Source organism: Gymnoscopelus braueri (genome assembly GCF_963280865.1).
Source record: "Gymnoscopelus braueri genome assembly, chromosome: 3".
Classification (NCBI taxonomy): domain Eukaryota; kingdom Metazoa; phylum Chordata; class Actinopteri; order Myctophiformes; family Myctophidae; genus Gymnoscopelus; species Gymnoscopelus braueri.
This window is the reverse complement of record NC_137612.1, coordinates 11,130,444-11,150,694: the sequence shown is the minus strand read 5'-3', so window position 1 is coordinate 11,150,694 and position 20,251 is coordinate 11,130,444. Positions and strand designations below refer to the sequence as shown.

Here is a 20,251-nt window from a genome sequence, read left to right as displayed (position 1 = left end):
TGATTAGATACTCGTTGCTATTTTTGCCATTTTTATTTGATAAAATTAAAACTGATCATAGGGTAAAAAGCATCGACATTCAACTGGCAATTAAACAGTTCAGCCCCTAGTAAGTGCAGCGACATCCATTCCATAACAGTTTATAATGCCATTGTCTAAGGCTCTTAAACTGGCAAAAAAAAAATATGAATGGAGAAAAAAACGACACCAAATTACAAGAGGCACCGTAAAATTACAAATTGCATAAAAATTTGGATGGAGAAGTTTGATAAATCCACTATATCTACTACCACAAAAATCTAATCTCAAACGCGAGTATGAGCAGACATAACTACATGAATAACTATAGAAACGATGCATGTGTTGTGGATGTCATCATGAACAATACAATATTTAATGCCTTTCTTCACAAACCTTAAAATTGCACCGTTATAATTCAGAAGCCACCGACTTATATTACATAAATAAGGCCATAGACAGCAGGGCTATGTCTGTAACCGCTTTGGCCCCAGCAGACACAAATTCCTCTAGTCCCTGGGCCTGAACACATGATGCAGGGTACAAATTCTAGTAGCATATTCCTAATTTCCTATATACACAAACACAGTCAAACAAGTGAAAGACTTAATACACAAGCATCCTATATTTTGCATGTCTATTGTCTACACTCTTTAATAACTAGCAACATACTTGAGAGATGAACCTTCACATCTAGTGACCACCAGTGCGAGTGAGCGGTGTGTTGCCTGGTAGGAAACCATGTGAGCTGCCACACTGGGCCTGTATAATCTGAGCAATGTGGTTAAGCCTGGTGAATATCCAGCAGGCAGTGGAGCTGCTTTAGGTAAGACACAACGTTGTCCTTGAGGTTTGGGATGGAGATCTCCAGGCGAACACTTCCACTGTCAAAGGATCGCGTGTTGCTATCTCCGGAAAACATCTCAATTAGCATACGAGCCACCACTGGAATGACCTGGAGAGAGCAGAGGAAGAAGATGGGACCTAGTCAATCACAGTATAGGAGCTTGGAACAAATATTTGAAAAAAAAGAATAATGTATAGCCGGTTGCACAAACCTATAGTCTCCCTGCTTAAGAACTGCGGTTAAGATCTGCTTAAGATCTAAGGTTATGATCTGCGGTTAAGATCTGCTTAAGATCTAAGGTTATGCTGAATTTTATTTGAAGGATTTGCACATCTTACATTATAACAAAGAAATCTTAACCACAAGATGCTTCATGTAACCGGCCCTTAACCCTTTGAACTTGTATGTACCTGAACCATGATGAGTTTCCGCTCAATTGACCTGCCGTCAGGCCAGTCTTCTCCAAAACACAAATTTATGTCATACTGAGGGGGGCTCGACGTCTCACCACGCTGATGGGCCATCATACCTGCATGTCACACATAATCCGTGTTAGAACTGTACTTCTGTACTGTACATGCTGAAGAGTGTTTTCACAAATAAATCTGGAGGAACCGAATGATCCATACAAATTGGAATTTCAGAGCGAAGTTGCAATTATAAAAGCTAATGAAAATATGTTGCCAACTAATACATAAATGTATATATACTTTATATATAGTATAGATCAAGTACCCCCTTAACAACTGTCCAAGTTTAAAGGTAGGGTAAGTGATTTACTTTGGTTAGAATAAGTGTTAAATAGCTCTATATTCTGATAGTACTCAGTGCTATAAGTGTTTGTTCAGTAAAAGGAGTCTCCCATGTCTCTCCAGCTCTTTATTAAACAGAAAATGCATTTTCAGTGCCCTCTCCTGATTGGCTTAAATGTTGTCACCTACCTGAAAATGTACTATATTCTGTTTACTAAAGAGCTGGAGAGACCCCTGTGACCGAACACACGCTCTGTAGCAATGATTACTATCAGAATATAGTACTTTAACCTTTTTAACAAAAAACAAAAAATTACCAAAAAATATCACTTACCCTTCCTTTAAAATCAGTAATGAGCAATAGTTACAATACAGAGGTTGCAGGTGGAACTTCACTCACCCGCGAGAAAGGTCTCCAGGTCAAAGAGCTTGATCCTTCGCTGGCGCTCTATGAGGTTGGGTGCATTGGGGTTGGGTGCACAGGGGCCAGACCAATACACTTTGCACTGACAGAGGCGGACCGCATAGATCTCAACGCCACTGACCTCCAGGATCAGTCCTCTGTCCATGAATTGCAGCAGGCGGCTGGTGAAGAACCTCTGCTTCTCGTTGGTTAGATGTTCTGCGTTAGGGAAGCGTAGCTGCTCCAGGCTCATTGGCCCAAACAGCTCCTCCTGGTCAGCCATAGGGCCCAGGTCGCCGTAGAACAGTCGGCAGCCCAGGGGATTACTGACCGCCATCATGGGACACACCTCCTTCCCCCGATAATAGATCTGCACCTCCAAGTCAGTCACTGGGAGATGCAGAGCGATTAGCATACACACAATGCATTGATCTCCAGAGTTACGTTCACATAAATTTCATCTATACACTTCATTCTGAAAGAACTTACATGGAAGAGAACCGATCCACAATTCTGGGGTGGGTAACATTACAGCAGGCATGGGAGAGGGCTGCATTGTGGGATCAGAGAGTGGAGCGGGGGTCATCTCAACCAGTGGAGCAGGTTGCATTTCCATGGCCATTTCCACTGGCTCCTCTTCGGGCCAGACCTCCACTGAGGAGGGTTGCGTGCAATGCCCAGAGTCAGCAGGGGACCACATAATAACAGGAGAAGGGCTGGTATCTGATTTGGGAAAGTAGTCAAGAACAGATCAGCTATCAAACCAAAGAATCCATACATGTCTCTTCACTGACTAGAAATCATGAGATGAAAATTGAGGGTAAATAACTTTTTTGAAGCTGTATTGACAGTTCTTACATGCACATGTTCACTTACATCAGTAGTTTTACAACACCTTCATCAGGTAGATACCCGATGATGGGAAGGAAGATGTACATCAGGTAACGTTTAGCTGTACTCTAGCTGTACTTACTACTTGTAATCAGGTACAGTAGATACCTGATGAAGGTCAGTTGGACGGAAACGCTGTGCTCCATAAAACTACTTATGTAAGTGAAGCCAGTGTGCAGGACTTCTGCCTCTTTTCATGTTGATTCTTTTTCTATGCATCTAGCCTTGAACGTAGGTGTGCAAGAGGACTCTTTCTATTAAGTTTATGGCTAATGTTCCCCCCAGAATATGGATGCTGGGGTTCAAGTGGTTAAAGGGACGAATAAGGACGTCTTTATACTGACCATTGGATGGAAATGAAGAGAGAAACTCTGAGACGACTAGAACATCTTCCTCTTCTTTTGTATATGTAGTCCAAGAACCAGCATCTGAGGATCCTGAAGAATCAATGAGAAACAACATAACCATTTAAGCAGGTCAACTGAGCTCAAAACAACGGTCAAGGTTCTTTTAAACTACAGGAACATACAAAAGGTTAAGTCTAAGGTCTCTACTGATCTGGTCTTCATATACAATGAGCGGATTTTCACCTGGGTTGCTGAGAGGCTGTGGGATGTCACAGACATCATACATTTTCAGTGGATTCATGAGGACCTCTTTGGTGCCAGAGGTTGAATTCATGGCGCTCACTCAAGGCACAATGAAGCTGCACTTTCAACTTGGCAGGATTGGCTTCATCAACCCAATCTTGGAACTTTCCTGTCTCCACTGCCCATGCCTGAAGATTAAAGGGAACATAAATATCACTTTATATTTTTTATAATGTTGTTCTTGATGTATAGTAGCTTCACACCCTCACAAGAGAGCCATTGCGTGGTCATAGAACTACATGTCTGGAGTTGTGGCACACAACATTGGAGCTTTTAAAGCTGGATTCATGCTGAGGAAACGTCCGTGAGTGATCTGCTGCTGGGGCTATACACAATAAATAAGAGATCCTAAAAGGACCAAGTGAGTGCTGGTGATCTTTTCAAATATTTTAAAGCTCCCCAAATCAATTATCAATAATAGGGTTTATTTGTCACTAGTACTCATACAGGTACAAGCAGCAAAATGTTAGTGTGGCAAGGTATGCAAGACTGTGCTAACAGCAACACAATAATACTGGATGATATTTTAAAAATATATAGTACTTTTAAAAATACATTAATAATCAAAGTAATAATCTCTCTGCTGACAAGTGTAGCCAACTCACAACTAACAATGAATATAATTTCTTCCTGGCAAAATGTATTATTAATTTGAGTTATTACATTTTCCCCATTGTCTACACTAGACTTCACACCACAACTTCATAAAACCTCTGAGATGGTTGCAAAGAAATAAAATGGACAGATTTTAAAGTCTCCTGCAATTGCTGATGGATACATATGGGCAATCATTAGGTGAAGTGACAAAAATCCTACTAGGCTACTTTTGATGCTACTGGCTGTTGATAGAACTTATTATTTAGAGGTGCCCTCAGAAAAACAATGTCCAGTCTTTCCCAGTACTTTCTATAATACTATTTGTTTCTCACCAATGTATCGTCCGTCTCTCCTAATATGATTTCAACACAAAGATATTAACAAATATGGCCCAAAAAAGAAGCACTAGCTCAGGCAAAAACTGCTTATTTCCTTCCCTCTCCTCAGCAACACCTGTGCTCAATTGGCAAGAAATTAAAGAACCTGTGCACTGTTGGGTGTTCACCACACGCCCTCTAGTGACGAAGCAATATACACAACATTTGATTAAAACATAAATAAAATACTTGGCTCTTACATTAGACATAATAATACAACGCAACACATTTTCTATGTGGTCATTGTACAGGTTCAAATGTATTGGAACTGTAGCAGAGGCTGATAGTTGCAAGCAATGCTTGATTAGCAAGCTTCAACCAGAACAAGCCTGACACTAGAGATAAATCTACAGTTACAGTCATGGATATAATCTGTTACACACTGTTACTGCCATCACCAGATACCATGGTAGATTGGATTTATCTTTTGAGTAGCTCCACACTGAGCTATCCGCTTTCCTGCATACATTTGAGCTGTTTTAAAAAATCAATCATGAATAAAGTTGGTATATTATATAATTTTCTTTGGCTGTTGGATGCCAGTTAACAGCTAACGTATGACGTTAACATTTTACCTGGATAGCCATAATAATAATTAAATGATTGCAGTTAGTTTACCAATCTTTATAGCCTCATACAATCTCAATTGTCTGAAAGGCAAATCAGATGATCAACCTGTATTATTTGGTTCATCCACTAGATGTCAGTGTAGACTGCCAAGAATGAAACAATTATTGAACGACTACAGGAGACATGGAGCAGCTCAGAAAATCCCTGGTATTGTAATCACAGACTTCATCTGCTTACAGTCAACCACAGCAGCCATGATAGATACATGCATGCAAACACGCGCACACACACACACACACACACACACACACACACACACACACACACACACACACACACACACATACATATCAGTGAGGGCAATATAAGCATTATGAGGATGGCCAAGCAGGAATTCCTGTCCATGGTCCAGCCTTCACAGCTAGTTTCAGGCTATGCTAGGACACAGCCAATGATTTCAACATCAAGGGGAATAAGTGCTTCAGGAACAAACAATAAAGCAAGCACATCCAGGTGCTGGGCTGAGGTCAGAATCCAAAAAGAATTAAGTCTGCACACTGGGTCATGCTCCAAAGCGTAACCTTTTGGTTCCTTTTTACACCATTGGACGTGACGTTTCGAGGCGGCTCTTCAGACTGATGAAAATATTTGTTTAAGCTTTGGAGCATGACCCAGTGTGCAGACTTAATTATTTTTGAAGACGCGCTTCAGGCTTTAAGCACACAGCACAACATTAGCTCACACCAACTCATAACAAGTTTATTATAAAATTAATTGATCAAATACTCACTGATATATTTTCAATTTTTTTTATTTGATAAAATAAAAACTGATCATAGGTTAAAGTGTTGACATTCAACTGGCCATTAAACAGTTCAGCATCCAAAGTGCAGCGACATCCATTCCATAACAGATCCAGTTATAATACCATTCTCTTTAAGATTTTGGCTCTGAACAAACAAAATGGCTAAAATGTCATATAGGAGAATGCATACAAAAATATCTTACGTATAAATGGAAAAACAAACAGCTAAAGGGGGAAATGGCACACCAAATTACCAGAGGCGCCATAAAATAACAAATACCATTTAAATGTTACCATCTGGTTTTGTAAAATTTTGACAGGAAAGTTTGATAAATCCACTACATGTACTCCCACAAAAAATGGAATGTCAAACTTGAAATATGAACAGACAGAAAAATACATGAATGACTACAGAAACAATGCATGTGGATGTCAACCTGCAATACAACAATACAACATTTAATGCCTTGCTTCAACAAACCTTTACATTTCATACAAGTCGTCATGCAAACCTTTTCATGGACAATACCCACTGGGAAATATGATGCACCGTGCTAATACAGAAGTCACTGACTCGTTTTACATAAATAAGGCCACAGGGGTTATGTCTGTAACTGATTAACTGTTAAATGTTGCCTTTCAGCAAGCAGGACTTTGGCCCCAGAAGACACCTATTCCTTCTCTAGTCCCTGAACACATGATGCAGGGAACAAATCCTAGTAGCATATTCCTATATACACAAACACATGGTCAAACAAGTGAAAGGCTAAATACAGACACATACTATATTGTGCATGTCTGTATACATGAATACTCTTACTAAGTGTCACTCATGCTAGCAATGTGGCAGTTAAATTCCAGTGACCAAAGGCGAGTGAGCGGTGTGTTGTACTGGGGCCTGTAGGACCCCTACTGTAGGACCCCTACTGTAACTAGGCCTGTAAAGCCTGAGTAATGTTAAGCCCTGACCCAGGGGGCAAGGCAGGCCAACTATCGTGGCCCTGGTGGGTTTGCAGCAGGCAGTAGAGCTGCTTTAGGTGAGTCACTATGTTGTCCTTGATGTCCGGGATGGAAATCTGCAGGCGAACACTGCCACTGTCAAAGGATCGCGTGTTGTCTCCGGAAAACATCTCGCTTATCATACGAGCCACCACTGGAATGACCTGTAAAGAGCAGAGGAGGAAAAAAATTCAATGTTAAATGCAAAATGTTAAGAGTAATCTGTGGCTGGTTGCACAAGCATCCTTAGTCTTTCTGCTTAAGATCTCACCTAAAGCTACAATCCAGGCCTTATTTGAAAAATAAAACCCACCTATCTGTATGGTAGAGTACAATATAACTAGCACATCTGCACAATTGGGAGGTTGTGTCTTCGATTGAGACATTTAGACCCTGGTGTCGGGGAGGACACCAGCTGGTTGACAATGTCAATAAAAGTTATTTGAAGCAGACAGCACACCGGGAAAAAAGAAAGGGTCTGGAGAGGGTCTGGAGTGGCTCGGAAGTCCAAAAAAGTATAATGAAGGTGCTCTTTGGTTGGGGTCTCAAAATGTGCAATAAAAGGGGAAAAAACCAAGGCACTCTTCTGGTGAAAAAGTAAAAAATCTATTTATTGAGATGGCTATTTCATCATTGAATTAAGCTAAAAACTGACGGGGATAACATGCGTAACGGCCCCACGGCCTTCTTCAGGGTATGACAGCACACCGGATTGGATACTAGATGCACATTTATTGTAGTTTGGACAACATTGTAATTATACCTCTCCATCGGGAGAGGGAAACAACTGATTGTTACATTGAATATAAGCAAAAAATAGCTTCTAAGAAAACTTGAGTGTGTGTTTTTGTTTTTAGGGGACCTATAACCTAAGGGCGGTTTCAGACTGGATCCGTTTGAATCGAAGCGTTCCCGAGTACGCTTGGCTTCTCCCAGCTGTTCAGCATTCACACTGGCCAAAATCCTTTCGTACTCACCATTTAATTTAGCAGTAATGGTAAATATGTGCCTCATGGGGGCGCTGTTGACTATGGGGCTTTGGAAGAGAGAATGTCATTCTCAGAAGAAAAGTCACTCTAGAGTGAATAATAAAGTTTGACTGTGTTCCTGACGATGTCTTGAGTTATAATAACAACAGATCAACAATACACAACCAAAGCAGTGTGTGCACTGGTCTTTGAAACCTCGAAATGTAACGTTGTCTGTTAATATGATATTGGCGTCACGGACGCATCCTTGGTATGACGTCACGGACTAACCCTTGGTGTATTTATCCTTATAAATACGTTCGCCACACATGTGTTTTTTGTTTATTATTTTTCACGGCTCGTGCTACTCAAACACTAGCGGGATTATTATTTCTTGTCAACATTCAAGTAGAACAATGAGAAGGTATAACCCAGCTAAAATAATGCGTCATTATAACAAATATAAAAATGATATATGATTAGCAGTCCAGTCTGTCCACTTCCTTCTCTTGGTACGGATGGATTCACACTGCCGCGTTCCGTTCCCGACTCCGCAGCAATCGGACCCGAGACTACCTCCCCAGGTGGTTTCGAGTACGGTACGGTGATGCGTTACGGGGAACGGTTCGCTACGTTCACACTACCACAACATCTGCCATGTGGTCTGGAGTGCGCACCCGGGACCCGAGTGTGAAACGGCTATAAGATGCTTTATGCAACTGGTCCTTGCACTTTGGACTCGTATTCAATGAAGCATGGCAAATGCCTTATTGCAGGGTGTGAAAATGTCTCACCTGAACCATGATGAGTTTCCGCTCTCTTGGCCTGCCGTCAGGCCACTCTTCTCCAAAACACAAATTTATGTCAAACTGAGGGGGGCTTGCTGTCTGGCCCCGCTGATGTGCGATCAGACCTGCAGGTCACACATAAACCCTGTTAGAATTGTACACTTCAGTGTGTTTTCAACTGAATCAGTGCCATTAACCCATTAAGAGCGGGAAAGCATCTGTGTGTGTCATTTTTAGATTCTTTGGCTATTCAAAAATAGCAGATCTACAAGCTCATAGCGTGGCACTCATGAGCTTGTAGATCTGCCATTTCTTTATTATTGTGAAAATGTGTGCAAATCTTTGAAAATATATTATAACTCAAATCTTTGCTTCTGTGGATTCTACAAATGTCTTATAAATCCTAACAGTTTTTTTGAAAAAAAACTTAAGTTGCTATAATATCAGTGGTTCTCAAACTTTTTTCATGTCAAGGACCCCCAAAATGATATGTATTTGTCCACGGACCCCCCCCCCCCCCCCGCCCCCTTCTCAAAATATGTTGTCCCAGGGACCCGCGGAAGCAAATACGAGTTAAAAATGTATATATATATATTATTCAAAGATTTGCACACATTTTCTTTCAAAAACAGCAGATCTACAAGCTCATAGCGTGGCCATGCTATGAGCTTGTATATCTGCTATTTTTGAATAGGCAAAGAAATCTAAAAATGACACAGATGCGTTTCCGGTCTTAAAGGGTTAACAATAAATAGGTTACAGTACAGAGGATCACTCACCACTGAGAAAAGACTCCAGGTCGAAGAGCTTGATCTTTCGCTGGCGCTCTATGAGGTTGGGTGCATTGGGGTTGGGCGCACAGGGGCCAGACCAATACACTTTGCACTGACAGAGGCGGACCGCGTAGATATCGTGGCCGCTGACCTCCAGGATCAGTCCCCTGTCCATGACGTCCAGCAGGCGGCTGGTGAAGATCCTCTGCTTCTCGTTGGTTATGTTCTCCGTGGTAGGGAAGCGTAGCTGCTCCAGGCTCACTGGCCCAAACAGCTCCTCCTGGTTAACCATCGGGCCCAGGTCACCGTAGAACAGCCGGCAGCCCTGGGGATTACTGACCGTGGCCATGGGACACACCTCCTTCCCCCGATAATAGAACTGCACCTCCAGGTCAGTCACTGGGAGATTGCAGAGCGATTAGCATACACACAATGCATTGATCTCCAGAAAGAACTTCACATGTAGCCAATGATCTCCAGAGTTATATCAATTCAGTCAATCAAGAACTAAAATATACACTGCTCAAAAAAATAAAGGGAACACTTTGATCCCTTAATTATTTTGAGTTTTCATAAACTGTGTACATACTGCTAACAAAAACTGCTCAAAAGAATTAAGGGATCAAAGTGTTCCCTTTATTTTTTTTGAGCAGTGTAGTTGATATTTATCCATTCATTCCTCAAAACAACCTCAGACGTTTCTCAACATCCTGCTCCATTTTATCACTGAAAACCTGCTTTAACCGTTATTGTATACTTCGGCTATTCAAAAATAGCAGACAGCTTGTAGATCTGCTATTTTTCAAGTCCAACATTTTCTTTCTCTGCACTTTATTCTAAAAGAACTTACTTGGAAGAGAACTGATCCACATTTCTGGGGAGGCAAACATTACATCAGGCATGGGAGGGGGCTGCATTATGGGAGCAGGGGTCATCTCGACCGGGTCAGACTGCATCTCCATGGGCATTTCCACTGGCTCCTCTTTGGGCCACACCTTAATTGGCTCCTCTTTGGGCCACACTTTAATTGGCTCCTCCTTGGGCCAGACCTTAATTGGCTCCTCTTTGGGCCAGACCTCCACTGAAGAGGGTTGCATGGAATGCTCTGAGCCAGCAGGGGACCACATAATGACAGGATAGGGGCTGGTACCTGATTTGGGGATGAGTCGAGAATAGATCAACTATCAAAACAAAAATAGTAGGCTGACCCGTACATGTCTCTGCACTGACTATAAATCATGAATTGTGGGTGAATAACTTTTCTAAGCTGTATTGACAGTCCTTACAAGCACTCAAAACATTTTAGAGGGACGAATGAAGACTTTTTTACTGACCATTGGATGGGTATGCAGGGAGAGACTCTGGGGTGTCTGGAACATCTTCCTCACCACCTTCTTCCTCATACGGAGTCCAAGAACCAGCATCTGAGGACCCTGAATAATGAGAAATAAAATGAAAGCATTTAGGTAGGTCAACCAAGCTCAAAACAACTGTAAAGGTTACTTCAAACGACAAGAATGTACAGAATGTTAAGTCTCCAGCCTGTGCAGATCTGGTCTTCTTTATATATGAGAGAGAGAGTGGATTTTCACCTGGGTTACTGAGAGGCTGTGGAATGTCAACGACATCATATATCTTCAGTGGATTCATGGGGACCTCTTTGGTGCCATCATAGACAAGGTTGAATTCACGACTTTTGTTCAGGGCACAACGAAGCTGCGCTTTCCACTTAGCAGGATCGGCTTCATCAACCCCCTCTTGGAACTTTCCTGTCTCCACTGCCCATGCCTGAAGGTTAAAGGGAAGATAAAATCACTTTTACATAAATATATTATGTTTTATCTATATTTTTTCTATTAGATTTTTTCGATTTTAAAATATAAGACATACTTAACGACATACAGAACAGGAACAAAATTGAATAAAACTAAAACCACTACCGTACAACAAAACAAACCCTACAAATTACCCACCCATGCCCAGAGTGGAATAGAATATATTAATGAGCACATACAAATGAGAAATAGAGAAACAATTATAATAACAAAATAGAATAAAATCAAATACAAAAATAAGAATCATAAAGGGGGAGATTGTTAATCCTTAGTTGTATCGATTGCAGTTAAGAAGTTATTATACAAGAGGAATGGATCCCAGGTTCTGTAGAAAATGTTCAAGGAACCTCTGACTGTGAATTTAATTATTATATTATATGCTGTTCTTGATGCATAGTACAAAGTCTCAAAACATAGCCACTGCACGCCTCACTGCATGGTTTGTTATTTACTCAAATGTTAGTTATTTTAGTTCCCCAAGTTCTCTGTTGTCCAGAGAGGGGGCGGCAGTGGCTCAGGTAGAGTGGCTGCTTGGGAATCGGCAGGTTCCCGGGGCCGGTTCGATCCCCAACTCCCCCCGGGTTAGTGTCCGATTATCACTGACGTCCTAACTGCTCCAGATGAGCAGCTTGGTGCCTTGCATGGTTTCCTCTTCCGTCAGTGTGTGTGAATAGGTGAATAAATGCACCATTGATTTACCATTTTGTCCGGTGTTGATTTATTTCTCGCAAAATGTATTATTAATTTAGGTCACTTCATTTTTCCCACGCTCTACTTCATAAAATCTCAAAGGTTGTTGCAAAGAAATAAAATAGACAGATTTTCAAATGTCTTCCAATTACTGATACCAATCATTAAGCATAATAATATAATGTATTATGATTATGCCTAATGACTGGTATCAGTAATTGGAGAAGATTCTCAAATGAAACATTTTCTGTGTATCCATTCATTGTACTCAAATATTGTAACTGCAGCAGATGCTGGTAGTTGTAACACGTGATTAGCAAATAGGACATTAAGCCGCAACCAAGGCCTGATAGAGAGAGATAACAATTTCATGGATATAGGCTGTTATATACAGTAATCACCTTAAAGATGGTGTTTTCTTCCTCATGCTGTGGTGTATGGCGTGTAGCATGTTTCCAGGGGATCCTGAAGCGCATGGCTTCCCGGTCAATCCACACCAACCCTGGATATAGCCCACTGTCCACTTGAGCCACCAGCCAGGGTTTGAGTCGCACACGACGTGGGGTGTTTGACATGCTTTCACCTGGGGGTGAAATTGTACAAAGATGGACTCGTTTGGTAGAACTCTGTTATCAAAAAGGCATCAGAACATGTTCCCCAGGTTCTATGTTCCCGCTTACAACCCTAACCTCTTTGGTACGGGAAACATAAAACCCGGGGAACATAGAACCCGGGGAACATGACCCCTAGCCCCTTTCAGAAACCTGTATACCTTTTTTTTATTTGGGATAACTGGATACCGTCATCCCAAATACAAAAAAGGAATACAGTGTTCCGAAAGGGGCTAGGGTGACCCCCACAACTATCTGCTGCCCTGCATACCTCTGGGCTGTTTTAAAAACTCTACCATAAATACATCAGAACAAGCTACTATGTACTCAAAGTGCAAGCTTCAGCATAGTTTAACTTTGGAATTTGGGTGATGTATAGGCTAACTTCTAAATTTGTAATGAGAAGTATTTTGCACACAAGAATAAAATCTTTGTGACAAGAGCGATGTTAGAGTAGTATACACGTAGTGATTGATTGAATACTTTATTAACAGTTTGTACAATTAGTACAGAGGTACGATTTAAATTGTTAAAAGGATAACACAAAACGCCCTATAGGAGCTTGTTTTATTTGTGGTCCTATGTGTTGGCTATTAAAAGGTGATTCTTCATTGAGGAGGTGTGCGGGTGTTTTTCATTCATTGAGATATTAAAACAGAGGCTACTGGAAAAAGTCATAGAGCTATAAATATAAGAAAGGAAAAAGTCTACTGTGCATATAGTCTACTGTCACTGTGCATAATAATGTTACAGGTGTTTCGTGTCAGCCACAACCTGTTTCTCATTACAAACCCTGTTCCAAAAATCAGGATCTATATATTATGCCATATATGTATAAATAGTATGAATACAATTTCCAAATAGCATTGAATAGACAGCTACAAGGTCAGGGTATAAAATAACGTAGCAAGGTGAAAAGACACAGAAGAACAGAAGAACATAGTAAATATGTCAGAGAGAGAGGGAGAGAGAGAGAGAACATACATACCTGTGGTCAACCAGGAAGTAGGACTATAGTCTTTCCTTGTAGGCCTTTCTGACCAACAAGGAATGACAAATGAAACGCGCTCTTTCCTTTTGGGAATTAGTTGTCTTCCTTCCAATGGTCAAAATAAAACAACAACAACATCAACTACAAAGACGACGCCATGCCTGATAATAAGAACAAACAGAACAAACGCAGTCTCTCTCTCTCTCTGTCTGTCTGCCTGAAACAGACACGGCTGTTTTCCACTCAGCCTGGCCCCTCCCCCTTTCCTCACCGAAACTCAGGTATGGCTGTGACGTCATTGCGACTGTTTTGCCCGTACGGCGGTGTTGCGCCGTTGAAAATAGCAGATCCACAAGCTCACAGCGCGTCGCTGACACTACGCGCTGTGAGCTTGTAGATCTGCTATTTTCTGACCCATATCCATATATCGTCATGACGAAATTTAAACCCGGCGTTTCTGTGTCAAACACACCTTTATTTTCTACCCACTGGAGGAAGAAAGGCTCTGTGTTATTTATACTCTCTGGTTATTATTGGAACTTTAAATTATTGTTGTTTATAGGCTATTTATTTACTTTCTCCACACATGGGATCTCCTCCTCGTATTCCTCCATCTTTGAGTCTATCTTCTTTCACTTTACTTTAATAATGGTTTTCCACTGGACCACAATGGAAACAAGCCCTCAGGGCTTTTTGTGTTCTTTTAGCACCATTGCATAATCGTTTTTGCAAACTGTTAATAAAGTATTCAATCAATAAATCAATCTAAAGATGGACACAGGATAGGTGGGCACTAGGGACACCTCGATGTAAAATTGGCTTTTTTTTGGGTCCAAATGTAAAAAATAAAAATATTTGAAAAATGATCTTAAATGATGTAAATGACTTTTTGTGGCATAAACAAGAAGTTGAAGGATAACATTAAGTCTCATAATGATGCAAGCCCCCAAGTTTTGCTGTTTCAAAACTATATATTATGACTCATAATGAATAGAAAAAGAACAAATTGAAACAAAGTGCTACATATATTGCAGCCTAACAGGACACACAATGTCAAAACGCTGTATGGGATGAAATAAAATGAGACAGACTATTTTGATGGTGTAATATTATATGATGGTGGTGTATTGTGTTAATGGTCTAATAATAGTAATGCCCCACCCTGAAACTGCTCAAGGCTGTCTATAGCACGCGTGGCCGTTGTCATGGTGATTATAGTCATCATAAGTCATATACTACATTGATACAATGACAACGACAATTTCCTGGTTTCGGAATTACAAGTGTGTGTGTGTGTGTGTGTGTGTGTGTGTGTGTGTGTGTGTGTGTGTGTGTGTGTGTGTGTGTGTGTGTGTGTGTGTGTGTGTGTGTGTGTGTGATGCTGTTTGATACATTTCTTCCAGGCAAAATGTATGAAAAGTGGTTCACAAATTCACATGTATTATTATATTATGTTATCAAACTGTGTGCAATATAGCACATTCTGTTTAAAAGCAAACACTGAAATGTAAATTTCAGTTTGCTCATAGTTCCAGACAGTGAGGGGTGTTGTCTAACAATGCAGCTAATATATCTCTGGAGAGAAGAGGAGACCTGCATGCACGTAGACAGTCTTGTACGAGATATAACAAATGTATGTCGAAAAATAACAATCAATTAAGAAATATATTATTCGTAATACATTATTTCCTCAGGGAAGCTGAGAAAAACTCACTCACTGCTCCATGTCAATAAAATCTAGAACATGATAAATAAAACCATTATGGAATAGGTGTTGATTTATTCTGATAGAAAATCCATACAAATAACATTACTTTCCACAGTGATTCTGAATGTTTAGTGAATCATACATGTCTTACAAATGGATACAGCAAGAGTGGGCACCGAAACATTGTGGGCACCTCAATGTGAAACTGGCATTTTTTTCCAAAATGTAAACAAATAATAAAGAATTTGGAAAATGCTTTGAAGTAATGCAGAGTGTACATGATTTGAACATGCTTGAACATTTGACATTTAAGGCCTATAATATTTCTGCAATTGCTACAATTTGCTACAAAACCTGTGGTTATAGCCAGTCATTGGGCATAAACAAGATGTTGAAGGGCAAATTGGTCAACAAAAGAACAATGCTCATAAGACTGTTAGACAATGTACAGGTAAAATAGAGACACGGCGATATATTACCCATTATAATGTATCTCAGTGTTTTATACAGGCTAGTATACAATGTAATATATACAGTAATGCACATAAAATATATTTAAGAATTCCGTGCTGGTTTGATGACATGACGTAATGGCTATCAAATGTATTTGAACAAGGACACTTCATGTGAGCAAATAGGTAAAGTCCATAGCCATGCATGTAATCCTGGTGAAGACTCTCTTGAATGATCCAAAATGCTGCTCAGCACTCTTTTCGTTTTGGCACAATCAGACTTAAGGGACCATAAAGACTACTGTCCAGCTATACGGTCTTTCACCTCTCCTTCAATCTGCTGGACAATGTGTGTGAGATCCAAACTCTCTGTTAACGTTGCCAGCAATTCCTCATCATGCTGAATCCCATCCATGAACTCATCATAGGACAGCTCACCTAACACACGGACGTGCACACAGACGCACACGCGCACACGCACGCACGCACGCACGCACGCACGCACGCACGCACGCACGCACGCACGCACGCACGCACGGACACACGCACGCACGCACGCACGCACGCACACACACACACACACACACACACACACACACACACACACACACACACACACACACACACACACACACACACACACACACACACACACGCGTTTCAGGTTAGGAGTTGGATTCATAAAAGTTAAATGACTAGTTCACAGAACACTTGTAGGTCTATGAGATGAGTGCAAGAATTTAAAGCTCTTTTGTCTCATAGTCTCTGAAATATAAAATCACATTAATCAATCAATCAGGAATTACAAACATGCTAGCAGAAAAGGATTTTTGTGTAGTATTAAGGATTATGTCATATTGTGGAAAGAAATATGTCTTACCATCTCCATTGATGTCAATCTTATCAAACACCATGTTGCTAAAGTCCTCGGCTGACATTTCACTAGTCTTTCCATTGATTGCACGAATGGACTAACATGTTAGGAAGAAAGGAGGTGAATTAGAAACGGTTTGCAACATGTCAATATTCAGAGCCAGTGTAGCATTTTAAACCAAGGAATGCCTTGCTCAAGCTTGTGATATGATGATGATTGACATTCTTTATTAGGAATAACCTAATGATGATCTGATCTGGTTGTGTTATCTCTTTCAACCAGTAGGTGTCAGCTAAATAGTATGTATTTATCTGCACATTATTACCACCCTTAGCCTCAATAAGGCTGAGATATGATTTACAATCATAATGTTCTAATACATCAGACTTACATAGTGTTTTTTCTAAGTAGGCCTACTCAAAGACGACTTACAGAAAACAAAAGAAAAATCTTTAATGAATAAATTTTTAATGATTTTTTTGAATGAACAAAATGTAATTTTGTCCAATCTGTACGTAGAATACAAAATAAGTTATACAATTGGGGTGGTTGTATTTTGTCTCCTTGCTCTTCTATTGAGACATTTAGATCGTGTCAAAGGTCATGTTTCACCTAGACACAGGATCTGACACGAATTTTGACCTGAAGGTCAAGATTCAGCAAAGCAGGCTATTAGCTCAATGGCAAAAAACAAACAAAAGGAAACCAGGTTCAAATCCGGGGCAGAAGAGGAAAGTAGAAGAGGAAAGTTACATAGTGCAGCTTTAACCTTTAACCTTTTTTAACCTTTTAACCCTTTTAACAAAGCATTTCTTTAGCTACACTGGTTTTACCTCTAGGCTTTACGCCCTCATGTTTTAAATGTTTTGTTTTCTTAGATGTTATTCTTTTTTTTAATGCAATTGCCTAGTGTAAGCACTTTGAGATTTTCACAAATGTAAAGTGCATTATAAGTAAAATCCATTATTATTATTATTTTTTAAGCTAAGAGAAACAAATAAGAGAAAATAAGGGGGGAAAGAGGTGGGGAAGCAAAGTCTGAAGAAGTTAGTTTTGAGGGTTCTTCTGTCCCACCCCGTAGCTCAATCAGACACTAATGGATCTGTGATGGTTGTTTCAGGACAGCAGTTACTCAAGACATTAGTCCAGTTATTCTCAACCTTATTAATTTCATGAACCACCAGTTTGATATGCATTCGTCCACTGTTTCCCAAACAGTGGGTAAAAAAATATATGTATTATTTCAAAAGATTTAAAAAAGTTTAAACAAAGAAATCATTTTGGCCCAGGCGGTTGGCGTAACAGTCTGGGCACCTATAGGCTGGTAATCCAGCCTGACAGCGTGTCGCGGGTTTGATTCCCGTTCCCGACGACCTCTGCTGCGTGTCACCCCCCCATCTCTCTCCCAGTTTCCTGTTCAATTTTATTTTATTTTATCAATGAACAACAATTCCAACATTTTCCTTAAGTATTTCATAAATAAAAAAACAAAATTTCCATAAATAAATACAAAAGAAGTACCGTAGTGAAAATATCAGATCTACAAGCTCACAACGCGTCGCGAAGCGACACTTTGTGAGCTTGTAGATCTGATGTTTTAGGGTCCCAGGCAGATATGATGACATCATTATGTCATCTCAAATTGACAGGATATTTTTAGGTCCCAGGCAAACGTCTAATTTCTTTTTGGGTCTTCAGCTAAAAAGTTTGAGAACCACTGCATTAGGCCATGGATCCCCATTTGATCAAAACTAAATTTTATCTCTAGGATCCCAATCTACACTGTAAAATCAAATGTTAAATGAACTCTGAGAATTACAGACCCGTCCATTTGGACCCACCCCTGCCCTGGTTGTCCCCGGACTGGACATTGAGAACCAGTGCATTAGTCATAAGGTTTGACATGACAAGAAGAACCAACTCTCACCTTAATTATGAGAAGCAGCTCCTCTCGGTCAATGCATCCACTCCCATCAACATCATACAGTTTAAAATACCAGCGAAGCTTCTGTTTCACCTCTCCCTTCAACACCAGGCTGAGAGCCGCTACATACTCCATGAAATCAATAAATCCATCCTGCAAAACATAAAATAACACACATTTCTTCAATAGAGAGGTATATGACTTAACTAAACTAAACTAAAATGTTAAATACACTAAAATACAGGAGCAAAAACAGCACTTAAGGGACGACTTCACCCATTTTCAACCTATCTTTATATAACTGGTCCTCACTAATGCTCATGATAATATGGCACAATTTTTGTCTACTCGGTCGGTGTCTCAGAGGAGGACTGTGGACAGTTCAGAAACCTGTCTACCAGTGACATCATCGATCATATTCCTGGAAAGTTAGCATGCTATAATGGAAGCCATTGTTCTCGCATTAATAAAAATAAAAATTTTAACATTTTAATCTTCAAAAAAAAAAAAAAGCCTAATTATGATGTCACTGGTAGGCAGGTTTCTGAGGTGTCCACAGACCGAGTAGAAAAAAAGGCACCATTTTATCAGGAGCATTAGTGAGGACCTACTGTATTATGAAGATAGGTTGCAAGTGTGTGAAGTCGTCCTTTAACTTCTTGTCATGCATGGAAGTAGCTTTGAAATGGGTATCTCACTAAAACAGCATTCAGCCAGTCTCTCACTTTTCAAAACTGATCACATTTAATGTGTCATTTTTCACACTTCAGCAGTAAAAATGTCTCACTCATCATCTGTCATAGCATCATGGGTTACGTTGGATGAGAGAGGAGTAGGTGTGATAAACCCATAATGGGCTGTTGTTCCCCAGATAGATTACTATTAGCAGAGATAACAAGACCCTCTGTGCTGAATACATAAGCACTCGCGCACTGTAGCAAAACACTGCCTGATACAGTGTTCAAATGAGGCATTGTTCAATAATGGAAATCAATTTCAATACGTAAGCCCTAACCATAAAGACCAATTTTGACTTTTGCAACAAACAAAAAAAAGAAAGAAGATACAATTTGCATCAGTGTGTTTTGTAATGTAATGTAGAATAGGCTACTGTCCCTAACCCATTTGTGCAAAAGATACAATTGTAAAACACGGCACATATTATCTTTATAGAATGTGATGTGACCATCTGTGAAGATGATGAGAACAATGGCCTTGTGAAACGATATCCATGACAGTCACAGGACCACAATGGAAACAAGCCCCTATAGGGCTTTTTGCGTTATCCTTTTAGCAATCAATCATTGTAATATGATATCGTATCACTGTACCATGCAACTGTTAAGTAATTCAATCAATCAATCAATCAAAAAACAATCCATGATTATCTAATTATTTCCAAAAAGATACAATAGATATGTAAATATGTAAAAAGAAGAGGATCTTACGCCATTCATATCGAACGTTGAAAACATTCTCTGCACATAGGCGTTTGAAGTTGGTGTCAAGTTTTTCAACCCAAAGAACTTCTTGAACTCGTAGTATGTCAGCAGTCCAGATGGGCATTCGGTCATGAACTTCCTGTACCACTGATGACTCTCACATGCAGTCAGTTCCTCCAGAGAAACGCCACTGTTATTTCCCATGTTTGCTCTTTTAAAATTGAAAAAGAGAAAAGCACACTATAACGACAACCATGCCAAAAAAACTAAGCGTTTACGGTGTTGA

At 40.2% G+C, this 20,251-nt stretch overlaps 4 protein-coding genes across 4 annotated transcripts in view; 1 reads left to right on the top strand and 3 right to left on the bottom strand.

Annotated features, from left to right (window-relative positions):
• The window catches only part of LOC308082533 (AMP deaminase 2-like), a gene marked incomplete at its 5' end in the record, with an annotated part of 557,360 nt that overhangs the window by 69,793 nt on the left and 467,316 nt on the right, over window positions 1–20,251 (top strand). The window lies entirely within an intron of this gene.
• On the bottom strand, window positions 803–3,592 carry LOC308081791 (interferon regulatory factor 6-like; the record flags this gene model as incomplete). The annotated part of the gene is made up of 6 exons (XM_080423415.1): window positions 803–973; window positions 1,276–1,394; window positions 2,018–2,410; window positions 2,510–2,743; window positions 3,256–3,348; window positions 3,502–3,592. The coding sequence occupies 6 exons, from the start codon at window positions 3,590–3,592 to the stop codon at window positions 803–805; spliced, it is 1,101 nt and encodes a 366-aa protein (XP_080279541.1).
• On the bottom strand, window positions 5,899–13,805 carry LOC308082755 (interferon regulatory factor 6-like). Its single transcript, XM_080424754.1, has 8 exons — window positions 13,563–13,805; window positions 12,365–12,546; window positions 11,031–11,226; window positions 10,773–10,871; window positions 10,289–10,588; window positions 9,445–9,837; window positions 8,672–8,790; window positions 5,899–7,073 (listed from the first exon to the last, which is right to left on the bottom strand). The coding sequence occupies exons 2-8, from the start codon at window positions 12,536–12,538 to the stop codon at window positions 6,843–6,845; spliced, it is 1,512 nt and encodes a 503-aa protein (XP_080280880.1). The 5' UTR covers window positions 12,539–12,546; window positions 13,563–13,805; the 3' UTR covers window positions 5,899–6,842.
• LOC308082545 (guanylyl cyclase-activating protein 1-like) lies at window positions 15,733–20,169 on the bottom strand (the record flags this gene model as incomplete). The annotated part of the gene is made up of 4 exons (XM_080424363.1): window positions 15,733–16,163; window positions 16,606–16,696; window positions 18,527–18,676; window positions 19,972–20,169. 4 exons carry the CDS (start codon window positions 20,167–20,169, stop codon window positions 16,024–16,026), a joined length of 579 nt encoding a protein of 192 aa, XP_080280489.1. The 3' UTR covers window positions 15,733–16,023.